Below are 15467 nucleotides of genomic sequence, written 5' to 3' on the forward strand. Positions count from 1 at the left end.
AGCAACTGAGCCCAGAGTAGGACAGTGCACAGGAGACACTTTAGTGCTCTCTGAAAGCTTTAAAAAAAACAACTTCCTTCTTTAGTCTTAAATTTTGTTATCAATGAGTTTGAGCAGAATTCATTTTACAGACTCGGCTCTGCAGGTTCAATGACTTGTAATCCAAAATGATTCATGGCAGCAGACGTATTACTTCTCCGAGTGAGATCAAGCTGTAAGCGCACAAGAAAATTAAATGTTCTCCGGGAGTGTAATGCAGGTTTAAGAGACTGTCGACGCTGTGCTTTGAAGACAATCCCGTCCGCGGCCGCTCATCTCTTTGAGTTCTATTTCTGATGCTCTAAAAAAGGTGCATGTCCCAGCAAACTTCACAGCGTCTCTCCGCTGCGGTTGTACTGCCACAAAAGGAGAAAATCTAAAGCTAACAGTCGGTAAAATGCTGTCACGCAGTTCATGAGGGGTAATCGCTTTCCAGGTTCAGCATTCAATTTCCATCGCTGATAGCATTGATATTGATTCAGAGCGTGCTTTGTGCTCGTGCCAGACACAACAGATCATAAGGTTTGGGAGCTGTCAGTCAAGGCGATACAGGAGTCTCTTTCAAATCCTGTCAGGGTGAAGTGTGCAGGCTCACATTTCCCTCAAACAAGGAGGAAGACAGGATGGGCCAAAGAGCTGTGGAGAGGAGAGGAATGCTCCTCAGAGAGAAGCAGAGACATCAAATATTTTCCTCTTCTTCTGGATCAGAACTCTCCATCGCAATGAGCAAAAAAATAAGTATTCTCTAGGTCGTCCTTAATTTAACTGTTAAAATAAAGTATTTGATGCTTCCTCAGCAGGATCTTTTCTAATTTGGTTGCAAATATATAGAATGTAGCACTTGCGTTCCATTTGCTACCCTGTATATCCCTCCTAATGTCACCCTTTCATCCAATGCCGACCTGATAACTCCCGGTTATATAGAATCCAATTAGCTGCAATGGCATTTTTTCACTTCCAATCAGGATGTCATGGATTCGTCTCACAAAAGTGATCCCAGGACATTTAGACGACATTTGTATGAATAGCTGGTTGTTTCCATGACACAATGAACATGTTGCTCACCTCATGTTCATAAATAGTAAAACGGACGCATTGCACTGAGGCTGAACCCCAACCTCACATCGCATGGTTGGAAACAACTCTCTGCATTTTGAAAGTGCACCGTCTCATGTTGTTTTCCTGAACATCCCAGGATGTTTCTTCATCACTGCAGTTCCCCTTGGCACGACATATCCTAAAATAGATGTGAACAGCCATCTGAAGGGCTAAGGAGAGCGATGTGGCTCAGGATGTTTGAAAGCGTGCAACGTGGATGTAGCTACAGATGCACAGATAGTCGGTGTGTCGTTAAATGACGGGAGGATGTGCTGCTTTGAAATGCTGAGTAAAGGAGGGAAAGCGTCTGCCACGGCATCATCCGACCTCCCGCCATGGATGACAACTTCACATTGCATCGTTGATTCCTCTCGAAGACTCCCGCTTAACATCAAAGATGCCCCAAGACTAAAATATCTACTTCTATATGTAAAACCGTCACTGTATTTATGTGTACGTAATTGCTATTGCGTCAGGCAGTGGCGGGGAGAACCCAAAAGCACGACAGGAAAAGGGAATCCAGAAACTTAAATTTAATGATTCCAGCAGACAATTCAGAAGTGGGCAGGCAGTAGACGAGTTCCAGGAGACAGGCAGAGCTCACAAAACAGGTGATCAGATCAATCAGGCAGACAAATCCAGAGGAGCAGGCAAACAGACAAAAATACAAAAAAACAAGCAGGGTAGGAACATGTCACTGACAATCTGGCAGAGGACTGAGCAAACTATAAATGCAGTGGGGCTGATGAGGAGATGAGCAGCAGGTGTACAGAGCGGCACAGGTGATGTGGATGAGCTGATGACGGGTGTTTTGGGCAGTGTAGCGAGAGTAGAGCGCGATGGCGGAGCTACGTGAAGCAGGAGACTCTGTCTGCGTTCCAGACATATTGTATCTATGTCCCAAAGAGAAATGCCAATATTGTAAAAATCAGTGTTCAAGCAAAGAGCTCTGCGGGGAAATCTCCCCCAGAGGTTCGCAGAGCAATTAAACAGATCTTCCGGCTGCCCGCTGCTATATCTCCGTCTATTACTGGAGCCTCATACTCGGAGCTGGATCAAGCACAGAGGACGATGGGATAGGTTCCAACGCCTAATTTCAATGAGTGATGAACAGTGAAATGCAACAAAAGTCCGACTGCCACGAGTGGGATTTAGAGCCCTCGGAGCAATAGGAGTGAAAATTGGGTAGAAGAGGCATCCATGAAATAAAATACAAGAGAGAGAAAAAAAAAACATGTCATAGAAAGACTTGAAGGCCCGTATGCTTGCTCATATTAGGCATGGTCTTCAAATCCACTGTGTGCAGTTACACAATGTGATGTTTCTGGGTGACTAGTATTCAACAGCAGCCTTAAAGATGCTCGGAAGCTGATGCTGAGCTGTGAGAGACCATTCCTCCCTTGACTTGTATTCAGTAGAACTCTTCTGGCAATTTGTCATTAAATGGAAACCAATGCAGAATGAGAGTGAAACATGTTTGTTTCCCAAACTTAAACTTTAGTCCTTTTCCTATAGGGACTTCATCTTGCAAGAGCATATTTTTCAAGTGACACTATAGCACAGCATTGCGTGGTTTTACATATAAATACGGGCAGGGAAAAATAGACATTTTCATTCCTCAGCTTCTCCAAACTTTCCCCTCGTATGCTTTGTGGCAAAGGAGGAAATGTCGTGCTGCGAACTTTGAAAAACAAAGAAGTCAACAGAAACTCTGTGGGGAGCTGGAGTCAAGGAAGTTATCTTTATTATGGCAGTGTTGGCGGTGAAGAGGCACCGAACGCCTTGATAGAGCCCAGATAGACGACACACAACAACGCATCACAGGAACACCTGATGTTCCATACCAACTTTCACTTTCACAAAGTTTTCTCCTTGAGTAAACATTCTCGATTGTTTGCACTTCCTTTAGCAATGCCCTCTTATGTCCATGCATACTTGAAGCACAAAATCACATCATAACATTACCATAAAAAAGGTAGGGTTAATGGTAAAACGCGATGATAATGCTAGAAAATAATAATGGAAAATGTTGAAGAGGGCAGCCAAGGTCATTTACTAAATAATCATTCCTGTGATATATTTCTCATACAATATATACCATGGGCTAAACCATGTGCCAGGCATTTACAGCTGGCTGTAGTTTTCACTTGTATATTAGTTTTGTCTTTTAAAAAAAGGCATCAAATATCACAAATTGCATCCACGCTCTCCAATCTTGCATGTGCATTCGCACACTGTCTCTCCTTCCCAAAAAAATCTCTCCCACCCTAAATGTGTTTCATTGCTGGGACATGTGAGATTGAAATGAAACATATCCAACTACAAATCATGCATAGAGATGTTGTAGTAATTTAACTGAGGAGAGACCAAGAAGGTCCGCTTCCCTCTCATCTCTCATCTTCCAAACTGCCTGGCCTTAAGATTCCTCTGTACATTTTTAGTTCATTTCCAATTACACAAAAGTGTGTCAACACTTTGCACTTTGCCATCGAATTCTGCGCTATAAGTAAGTCATTTTAATCTGATTCTGAATCCTAGAAAGACGGTGATGCTGAAGAGATGAGGATGCACTGAGAATTTTTGAAAGAGTCTATTCGAAAATTAATTTCTGGCTGATGATATAGTGTAGTGCTAAAAACACAACTGCTCTCTGTTGGTTTTGCTGTCTGCTGACATCATATGGGACAAGTCACTCTGTCTCCTCTCTGCCAGGTTGTCGGCCTACCGAGTGAGGACTCTCTGCTGGGACAGAGCTGAGCACTGCGGTGTTACGCCCCAGGAGTGAAGGGTTTCTACAACGCTTGTTCCAAATCCATTTGATGAAAAAGGTAAAAGCAGGGAAATTCTCTGTTCATTTTATGTCAATGCTCCAGATTTATCCTGCAGGCTGCTAAGAGATGACTCGTGTGTTATAGAGAAGGACGCTATTTATTCAATGCTGCACTTATTTTATATGTAATCTGTTGGTTAGTCAACTACGCACACATGCAAACTGATGATCGCTCTTGGACTAAAGTTGTTTTATGTTTTCCACAATTCATTTTTGCTGCAAATAAGTTGTAATCGCTGTAAATGAGCCATTTCAACGTGATCAATTTTCGTTGCTTTTTTGTGGGTTTTGTAAGATGCTCTGGGAAATTTAGGAAACCAGAAACAAATTTAGATGTAGTGTGGGTGGGATTTTGTACCAACATGTTTTGAATGAACTTCTCTTGAGTCTGGCACGAACATGTTGACAATTCTGAAAGGACAATTTGTGTTTAGGAAAAATAGGAAATTGATTTAAAAAAAAAAACATTCTGACTGTGTCCAACGCTCATGCAATGTTTATGACTCAGGGTGGTTGTGCGAGAACATGATGAGATCCTCCTGTGAACATGATGTGTATAAATTTCACATTGGACAGATCGATACCACCTGACAGTTCTGTGCTGTGTTAGACGATATTCATCCTATTCTCGCCTTCTGGTCGCGTTTCAGTTGAATGAATCGAGCTACAGAATGAAAGCTGGTAAATTCAGCATTCCGTTTCAGGAAACCCAGTAAGTGAGAGCTAAATTGATTTCAAGAAAGAGGTTATGAAGTTTTCAATAAATAACATTTGATGAGTCATCGTGACAGACACAGAAGATTCTACACGCGCACACACACACACACACACACACATGCCCTCCTCACAGAAAGGTGGAATGCTAAAGATGCAAGGATGAGGATTTTTTTCCTGTCACACTTCCCCCGGACCTTGTCAGTGGTGACATTTCTGCCAAAGTCGAGGATGTAAGCAGTACAATGATGGACCGATGTTGTAATTTGGGGTCAGAATGTGTGTCGCGGTGATCGAGCAGCAGGCATGGTATTGAGTTCCCGGCCATAAAGCCGCCAGACAATCATATGCAGGATTCAACTGTCAATCATATATTTTAAACCCCTTTTGTGGCATCAAATAACCAATGAGAAAGGCATTAATTCTGCAAAGGCTTGGGGGGGGGGGGGGGGAATAAATCCTTGACTCTGAATCTGTGTCCTCATCTGAATGCACTTCGTTCATCAACCTTCAATTTTTTTGTGCTACAATAGCATAAAACATTTGAAATGTAGCTTTCAGATTTTTTTTCTTTTTTTTTTCCATTCGAATAATTTTTTTTGGCCTATGTCCCATCTGTCAGGACAAAAAGGGAGTTTCTTTTTAAAAACGATTTAAGTTACAGCAGGGGGCCATTGACACTTTTTCTGGCTTAATTTTTGGGTGGGACGATCCATTATTACTTGAAAGCTGAATGTGCGAGCCTACTGATGTGTTGTGCCTGAAAGGTTTGGACCGCATTCAGACAGTCTCTCCAGCATGAATAAAATAGAGTTCAAACGCAGCTTTCACCCTATGGAAGCACATAAAAAAGTGCTTCCGATATGAGGGACAACGCTGTGCTGTGACTGTTATACTGATTAGTTTTGTGACCTCGTACTGTGCTGCCATTGAGTGATGAACACTGTTGTAAAAACATTATAATGTTACATGTGCAACAGCGTAAATAAGTAACTGAAACCGTGTGGCGTTACTGGCTTCAAAATGTTACATTTTTATATTCATTTAATTAAAAATAAGACTGGAAGGTATTGCATCATGGTAATGGTGCAACAACAGCCTCTCAAATTTATATTCACTTGAAATATCTGCCCTGAGGCCTGCAGAATTTCAACTGAATGCTCTCTGTTGTTGGAGCGAACTGGGTTGTTTGTTTACCTTCATGTTTTTTTTACCAATCAGATTGGCATTTCGGCATGTTGGGCGTGTACCTCAATACGCCAGGGCCTTCTAGCTTACCTTAGTGCATTGATTGTTTGTCCCAGCATTTGTGGTGTGATCAGAAATCGCTCTAATATAGCTAATTGAACTAAAGCTAACTAGCCTGTAACGCACAATGGCTTGAAGGAGGATAAAATCAATAAGCTTTTGCTGGAACTGAAGCCAGTGTGATTGAACTCTAAATAAATAAAGGCCTTATCTTCAAACGATGAGCAGCTTTGGTGGGTTTGATGGATTTTTATGGAACGTTGCCATCCAGTCTGGCATCACCAAGGATCTTAAGGGGTTTAGTGTTTTTGTATTTAGTTGTATTTTTTTGCTCCCTCTGTTTGAGCTTTAGGCTTTAGACGGTTCTGTTTGTTGTGTGTGCGGATGCTGCACTGAAGTGGAGCTGATGCCACCTGTTACTAGCTGTACACTATGATTATTATGACTATGATTATAATGCTTCAGATGGTCGCTGCTGGTGGGAGTGATGTTGTGTCATTCCTGCTCTATCCTGATGGCTTTATTTTTGCTTGTGTGATGGCAGGGCGGGTCAATCTGACTGGTTGGGGTTGTTCATGGTTTTTGTTTTGTTCAATCAATAATGACAGTGATTTTGGGGGATGTCTACATATGAAGAAGTATTCTACCATAGTATAATCGTTATTCTATAGTTGGTTTAATCACCTGCATGCTGCCCTGCCACTGGATTACAGGTCACATGACACGGTTGGACAGAGACATCCTGAACTGTCGATCACAAATCAAGACATTACTTACAATAAAAAAATTCAAACCCGCTTGAGGGGTTGTATCGGTACATTCATTTTGTGTGCTGCGTTCCCGTCTCTGTTTGGTAGATGAGGTCAGGCCTGGTGGTGTGTGATCATTGGTGTGTATTTTCTTGTACCGTGATGAAGCATTACAGCGAGATTGGATGAAGGTTATCGTGCCTGCAGCCATAGTCTTAATCTTAATGAAAAACAGTAGTGTTTTTTCCATGGGTTCTATATGTTGATGAAAGGTGAGGGGAAAATGTAAACTTTTTATTGAGCATTAATTAGACCAATTAAATCCCAAAGGGACAAATAATCCTGCATCCCGTGTCAATAGACCTTGAATTTATTTTGATGAAGACACTTACACGGATCAGGTTGACTCGGCCCTCTAATATTCAGCAGCTCTTGCTGAATAATTAATGAGCTGTTCCGTGCTGGATAGCGGCATCTTTCATTAAAGTCACTCCGTGGCTCTGAAGAGCTGCTTGTTTTTGCAACCTTGTCCCTTCGCAAAAGACGCCCACATAAACAAGTTCACATGACAAACTGTCACACGTGACAGTCTGGCCCTGTGAAAGAGCTGCTGTCTCTTCCTCTCACGCTCATCCGCCTCTAACCCCTGCACTGACGGTTACAATATGAAATGAGACATATTGCTGCTGACGGCGCGCTCGTTTCTCAAGGAAATGTCAGCGTGGAGCCTGTGGAGAGTCGACACACTGTGTGAGCGAGAGGCAGGTGGTATAAAGCGCGTTGTCCGGCTGAAGCCTCTAATCAGGCTGGGAAACGGTCTGGTTTTTACTGTATATCCCAAAGTACATCCACCGGAATCCTCAGCTGTCTTTCATTTGTTTTAAGGGCCTAACAGATGGAGAATGAACTCAGAAAAAAGTGTTTGTTTTTGTCATTAGGCACATCCATGGAGACGGCAAACGAATGTGTGGCTCTAACCAGAGAGGCTGGGGTTTGGGCTGACATAATAAAAGGGGGCGTGGTTTACTATCTGCTCAGGTGAGAACAAATGAGTGCACAAGCATTCAAAACTGAAAATAAAAGTTTACATAAATTTAGCTATAATGGCACACGAGTGTTACATTTAATAATTTCATCTTTCCTTGACCTGACAGTTCTCTGATTATGATCACTAATTTCTTTTTCGTTACAAACGTGGCTTCTGCAAAATATTGCGGAAAGCAGCGACGTGTTCCATTTAAAAAGTCTTGACGCAGGAAGGCATTCGTGCAACCATTTCAAATAAATGCAGCTTTTTTTTTGCAACACTTTTTGAAGAACAACGCAACCTGCAGGACGAAGATGACACCTCCTTCCTTATGTTCACCACAGAAACGAGGTTGTCCTCTTTTTGTTCCCATTAATTGTTCATCCAGCAACCGCAGGAGAGAGCACTGTGAGGAAACCTAGCTCCCAGCTATACTGCACTGTGTGTAGAAAATTCAATGAGCAAATATTATTCATAGTATCATTCATATTCCTTAAATCTTCCTAAATCAATTGCAGTTAGCGTTTTCATCCCTTCCGTTTCCTCTGATTTGATTGGCTGTAAACCAAACCCTGGCCAGTCTCAGGATTCGCTATTTCCTGTTTACCTTTACCAGTTTACACACAAGCATGGTGTTTCGTGGTGTGAATGCTGACGTTACACCTCGAAATGTTTCTTCTATATTTAACCACATGTGCATCAAAGGACCTATCAACATATGCAAGGTTATTTTGGTTTTTAGGCTGAGTGTGCACGTTGGAGACACTTAGTGACTGCAGTTTGAACCTCTGCATTAGATGATATACAGATACTTCCCTTGAGAGAGGACGGCCACAACTCAATTAAGTCTACCTTTGCCAGCCAACATCAACCTCTAAATGCAGCACAATTATGTACGCTTACTGTCGTTTATCTACTCAAGGCTGATGTTTCCAGGCAACTTTCAGTTGGTAAACAGAACCAGCTTCCTCCACAATAAGGCAGACATTTTCAACTTTTATATTTTTGCACATACTCAATCATCGACTGATTCAAGCTTGGCGACCTGTCCTGGCTTTTAAAGGCTGGACCGAGTCTAACTGGAGGCAAAGGTGTCATCTCATATGAAGGTGGATTTCTGTGACAGAGTTCAGTGAATGGCATCTTAGTGCTGCTGAAAAGGTCACTGGGCCAGAAGGGGAATAACAAAAGCCTTCACTGGGGAGGGAGTGTGAGCGTGTATGCATGTCTCTCTCTCTCTTTGTGTGTGTGTGTGTGTGTGTGTGTGTGCGATGGGGCCGCAACCTGAGAACCACACTCAAAAGCACCATGCCTTGGAGCGCCGGCGTCTCTCTCCATCTCTGTGTGGTGTCCGTTACCTTTACCACTGCAGGAAGCAGACGCAAGGCTTTAAAATAAACCAGCATCCACAAGCACAAAATCAATCACCAGAGAGATGAAATTCTCCAATAACACCGCCTAATGCTAATTGCCTCAAATCTGCAATGATCTGCCTTATGATACAAACCACTATTGGCACTGCAGCGGGGTATTGGCATCTAGAGTAGCTGAAATATCAATAATGATTGTTCCAATGCTGATTTGGAGCCACGGTGCTGCCTTGGGCTGAACGTAAACCAATTGGAATTGGACTGGATGGTAAGCGGCGCGGGTCATATTTCACTGATGTTTGTGTGATTTGTGATGAGTACAGTACAGCAGAGAGAGGAAATGGTGACGTGGGAACTGACCGCTGCTTGTTTAATTGAAGCACTCCGACCACAGCGAGCGCCGGAGACGCGAGGGCGACCAGCGTAGAGCAAACTCTCCCTGATTCAATTAGCAATCATCAGACTGCAAACAGGCTGGCAATAATGGTGATAAACTCACTTTCAACCGTGCATCCAGAAATAGAGCGGCTCCGCTAGACACGTGTGTGAACACCGTTCGCCCAGGATTCATCCATAATCCTTGCATAAACAAGCACCAGGCTTAAATGTGGATCAATCAGAGGTCACAGAGCCAAGATGGGAGGGCGACCCCATTTTGACGGCGGCCTCTCTGATGCGCCATGTTACTTCCTCGACAAACAGCCCGCCCCGATTTCCCCACATGTCCTCTTTGCTTTCAACCAACCTTGTCCAATCAGGGGAGTCAGCATTTTTCAAAAGTGCCTGAGAGATGTTGGGCTGAATAATATGTCCTATGAATAAAACACATTAGCTAGAAAACATGTTGAATTATTCACATTTCAGAGGCTCCAACCACACGCGGTAGATATTATTTCCTCAGTCACCGTATGCTTTACACACAGTCCTCCGAGTCTCCATCTCCCCTGTGTTCGCTGCCTCTTACTTCTCTCTTGATCATTCGCACTCTCTTTGTCGTCTGTATTTTGTTAATCCCTCTCTGTTCCTCTGCGTCTTTGTCTCAGATGCCTTTCTGCTTATGGCAACTGTCTATTTATACTCCCAAAGTTACTACGTTTCCTGGAAGATCTCGCCGTTTATCAAAAGAGCTCTTGAAGCTGCTGAGGAGTACATTTGTTCTGAGAGAATCTTTGATGACTTGCTAACGTGCGACAGCCCAAACGGATTCAGCATTTAGTGTTAATCTGAGGCGACCAGCTGTGAGTTTGAAAGCGAAAATGAGCTGGAAAAAGGAGGAGGGCGGGTTGCTAATTAAATACTTGACCTAATATGCATCTCATTTTATTTTCAGCTCTGTCGGTGATTTTCTTGATTGCAGTGTAATTTGCAGAATGAACTACATCAAGTGATCATCAAAGGCTAAAACAATCCACCAATCATTCCACTCAAGTGCCTCTTGTCACACAAAATAACAGCTTTCAGGTCATCACAATTTACTGGTGTGCAACAATTCAGAATTTCTGATCAACAACTTCATGGTGGCAGATTTTTCCAGTGATTCAAAAAAAAATATTAAATTCTATTTTCATGAAATTAAATCATCAGAAGCTACAGTAGCCAATGCCAAAATTGGTTTCATGTTAATTTCAGATTCCAAACAAACAGATTGGAATAGAATATTACCAGAACAGCATCTAACTGCTGCTAACTCAGGTGGCTAACTATCAGCTTCTTTGTTGAGCTCCCTTTGTATCGAGCATCTGAACCCAGTGAAGAACACTGGCACAAATCAGACCTAACTAATCTTTTTCCGTAATTATTTTTAAAGCAATTCAATATCTAAAATTACATTTCATACAAAAAACTGACCTTTGCATACTTCAATTCAAGGCTGCTACGGATATTAACCTCTGAAGTCTCCGTGTCTGTCAGTGGGGGGGGGGGGGGGGGGGGGGGCAGTTTGAAGATGGAATTCCTGACGTGGTTTACAGTGGCTCTGATCAGGACTTTGACTTAACGAGGACAAGACGCTGCAGACTCACGCATGGACAGGAGACGCATCAAATAAGAGGAGTGAGCAAGAGGTTGGAATTTTGCTCTAAATATAGAAAAGACACTACATGTTATCATGATGAATAATAGTCTCCACGGCAAAAAAAAAATATCGCTTGTTTACCCTTGAGGATGAACAATGTGCCCACAATAATAAAAGTACAGAATGGGCATATGCTGTATGATGCAGAGCAAAAACAACCTTCTGCATCAGTGCTTAGAATAGCGGTCTACTTAAGGTCTCATGCTTGCTGTTATATTTTTAGCCCACCTGCAAACTTCAGCCAGAGTGAAGATTCCAGATCTCTTAGCCAATTCTGCTAAAAACTCAGTGACGCAACAGAAGAGCTGTGCATGGCGGCCTCTCCAACATTGTGAACTGTGTTATCCTCTGTGTGTGTGTGTGATGGCCGCTGTGCTGCTTCTGTCTGTTTTCATTGTTAAAGTCGCATGACGCCAGTTAGTGTTTTCTGCAAGTAAACAGCGCATCAGACTGTGTTTGCCGTGCACACTGAGAAGCAGATCTCTGAACAGCAGAGCGTGACGTCAATGGGCAAAAGCCTGCGTGCTTTCATCCACAGAATCATATCTGAGTCACGCAGGCTTTGAAAATGTCTGTCACGGCTGTGTGGTGAGAACAAGTTGAGTGTGCACATGATACACAATCAGATATGGAAACTAGGTGCAGAAGTGGTTTTAATAAACGTGCAGTTTTTCCACACCACTTCACTTTTTGCGCATACTCACCAGGGCGCAGTACGTCTCTGGAGGGTCTCCACAGGTGATGTTGGGGGGATCCAGGGTGACTTTCAGGTACTGGGTCATGTCTGCCGCCTCTGGCTGGCAGGCCATGTAGTCCCAGGTTAAGCCTTCGTCCGAGTAGATCTGGGATTTGCACACATCGTAGTGGCCCCATGCTGCAGGGTAGTGTTGCATGGCCGCCTGACAAACACCGCTCCACAGCGCCTGCAGCGTCAATGCAACGTGGAAATGCATGACTGCTCTTCTTTCGGTTCCTTCTCAGGGGAGGTGTGCAAACAGGGGATCCCTCTTTTAATTCCACTTATTACACCTCACTCAGCTGGAGTGTGGAGGCATGCCAAGCTCCCCTCAGGTGGAGTGAGGGTCTGTCTTTGGTATTTGTCACTTTTAGCTTTCTGGAGTGGTAACTGCAAAGGAGTGGCGAGATTACCTTCCCATTGAAAGAAATAAGAGGAGTGAGTGGGTTGAGGGAGGGAGCAGAATGTTGTAGGAGAAGGAGGAAGAAGAAGAGGGAATAAGTGAGGAGATAGTCCTGATAGGAAGATGAGTGATGGGCCTCTTCAGCTTGCCTGGCTGTCAGTCATGGTCTTTGTCCTCTGTGGCGATCCAGCACTGCAGATAAACAAGGGAAATAAGAAGGGGGGTGAATACACCGCCCTGGAATTTGACAGTGTGTGGACATTAGCTGGTGCCATAGCTCAGCGAAAGGTGTACGTGTGAATAAAAGTTCTGACTGGTGCTGGATAGGAGAGCAATGTTTGTGATCGTTGCCCATTAAAACAGAATAAACAGGGCGTGTTGCCACCAAAGGAAGTCGGATCCCGCTGCTTTCACACCAAACCCTCTTTGCCCTCGGTGGGTTCAGGCCTATCACGTCCTCACCCCGTTCACACCCCTCCCAGGAAGAGCTGGCGAGACAGATGGAATGAGGAGTCAAAGTACAATTAATCACGACTAGGAAACACCATATTATATTCAATTAGGATGATGTTGCGCATAAAATGTTTTCATTAGACAATTCTACTTGATTTAATGGTGTCCCAGCTATTATGAATGATTCAATTAAATTGAATTAAAATTTGCCTTTCCATGTAGTAGGTCCATGAGAAATATTAGACTAAAATATATCTGGAGCAAATTACTGTTAAATACAATTACCATTGTCTCAGCTATCATATAAATAACAGTCTATGAGGGATTGTAGGATAAAGAGACCGTATCAGAGTGAATATTTCTGCATCTGAAATAGTTCATACAATTAAAGCCATCAGCTGCATTAAATAATAATAAAAGCACGTACAAAGAGTAATTCTCTAAATGCCTGCTCTTACCATCGCTCAAAATGTTTAAACGCTTTCGCAGAGCATCGAGTCAACGATCCACCAGGGACCCATGCAGGGTTTTTATGGCTGTGTTGTCATCAGCGAGCATGTTAATGGCAACGACTCAGTATAAATGCAACCTGTTACAGTGGAATAATTGGTGTGATGAAATGATGAGCGTTATCATTAAACAGTGGAAATAACAAGATATTTTTCTGCTGTGCGATTTGATCAAATTTACAAATGAGTTCCACCCAGAGGCCGAGAAGCCATCATTACACACCAGTGGTATTGCTTGTGCAGTGACAATGAAGTTGAATCCAATAATTTAATCTAATGTTAGGCAAGTTAATCAAAGAATGATTGGAGGAACTTTAACGGCTAATCACACAGATGTGTTGCCACCGTCCGTTGTTTTCCAATGGCATGACATCCATTCATTTTCGGCACAAATCATTTTTGTTTGTTTTTAAATGAATTATTCTCAGTTTTTAGATGCTTAAAAGTTTAAACGGTCTCAAAATGTATAATTTCTCCCATTATGTCGCCACTATCTGACCATGCTGAGAGGCCAGCTGTTCGTGTCCAAGACATTTTTGAAGCGGCGTGAGAGATGAGTTTTGGTCTGATTGTCTGATCGAGGCCTTATTTGATTGTTTTTTTTTCTTTAGTGAATGAGTAAAAATGCCAAGAACAGAATTTGAATGGAAAAAAATCAAGAGCTGCAGTGTACACCAAAGGTTCTGATTGTTTATATAGATTGAATAATAGCATCTTTACGTAAAAATGAAACGTAAATGCAGGGTTTTGAGAGTACATTAGATTTACACACAGAGATGTAAAAAAATCTGTGTTTTAGCATGAAATAATGTGTAAAAAGCAGCACTCTTAGAAGAGCCTGTTGACATGTGTAATGTGAGTACATGAAAAATAATGGATTGTATATTAGCATTATAATAATAATCTACATGACATCTGGGCTTTCAAAAACCATACACATTCACATTGAGTCGGAAGTTTTACATTAGAATTGCATTATCACTATTCTCCCCTTTTAAGATTTAAGTTTATACAGTGCACAACTGCAAGCACACTAGTATGTCCTCTAGAATGCAGCACACACATCTAAACATAAAAAAATATGGTGGAAAAGAGGTGAAATAGGTAGTCGGCATTCAAACATGACATGATAAAAAAAAAATATTCTTGATTACTGGATTTATACCAAATAAAACATATTGAATTCTGCTCCCAATAGGCTCCTTTTTTTTAAAAATAATTCTAGAGCAAATTAGAGATCTTTTTTTGGTGATGGAGTAGAGTTAGACATTTTACACGGGTTAATAGATGGATGAAGATGATGTAAAATCAATCAATAATAATAAAATGAAATAAAAACCACAAGAGCAAGTAACACAAATCAGAGGATAGAGGAAGAGGGGAGAGGAAAAGAAGTGAAAGAAAAGAGGCCCCTTCAATGTAAAATGTAAGAATGTCAACGTGTGAGATGTCAGCAGGTGAGGAAGCGGCCAATTATCCAGAGAGACTCTTTGCACCAAGCTCCCTGTTCCAATTAAGAGACATAATATTACCATGTTAAGGACGGGACTAGATGGGTGTCTGCAAATGTATGACGATGGGAGCCAGCTTCTGGTCCAACCTCTGGTGAAAGAGAGGTTCGTCTCATGGGTAGAGACAATGAGCACTGGTGAGGATTTAACACGAGAGATGGAATCAACAAAAAATGGGGTCAATATCGCTCCAGGGTCCCGGACACTGCAGCCCCTTCCTCTCATTACTCCACGCTTATAACCCACCGTTGCCCCGAGAAGATGAGATGAGGGAGACAATAGCAGAGCAGATGGGCGGAATGTGGACGTGCATTTTAAGTGAGGGGGGGGAAAAAGGATTCTTTTATGGTGGATTATTTCCTCCAATCATCGATCAAGGACAAAGGGGGTGAATATCTGAATATAATTGCATATAATAACAAGGGAGGTCTACAGTAGCGTTAAAAATTCTAATGTGTGTAGAAGTCGTAACCCTAACCCTAACCCTAAACTAGCAGTGGTAAAAAAATATATATACTATTTTAATGTATAAAAAGTAATGGTAAATAGTAAGTAAACAAAATGATGGCATGTGAGACTAAAATTCATTTATTTATTTAACCCTTACTTTACCAACTGAAATGTTTGAGAAGCAGTTTCCATTTTCAAAGATACACAAATACAAAGTTACATATAAACGTACAGACTTAAGGTGCATTAATGACGC

The 15467-nt window shown here is 42.2% G+C and overlaps 1 protein-coding gene across 1 annotated transcript in view; it reads right to left on the reverse strand.

Annotated features, from left to right (window-relative positions):
* The window catches only part of ntng1a (netrin g1a), a 73487-nt gene extending 61385 nt beyond the window's left edge, over nt 1–12102 (reverse strand). Inside the window, exon 1 of the mRNA XM_068748075.1 lies at nt 11854–12102. Within this exon, the coding sequence (XP_068604176.1) occupies nt 11854–12102 (249 nt within the window). The remainder of the gene's footprint in view (nt 1–11853) is intronic.
* Between the last annotated feature and the right edge of the window lie 3365 nt (nt 12103–15467).

Source organism: Brachionichthys hirsutus, chromosome 14 (genome assembly GCF_040956055.1).
Source record: "Brachionichthys hirsutus isolate HB-005 chromosome 14, CSIRO-AGI_Bhir_v1, whole genome shotgun sequence".
NCBI classification, from domain to species: Eukaryota; Metazoa; Chordata; class Actinopteri; order Lophiiformes; family Brachionichthyidae; genus Brachionichthys; species Brachionichthys hirsutus.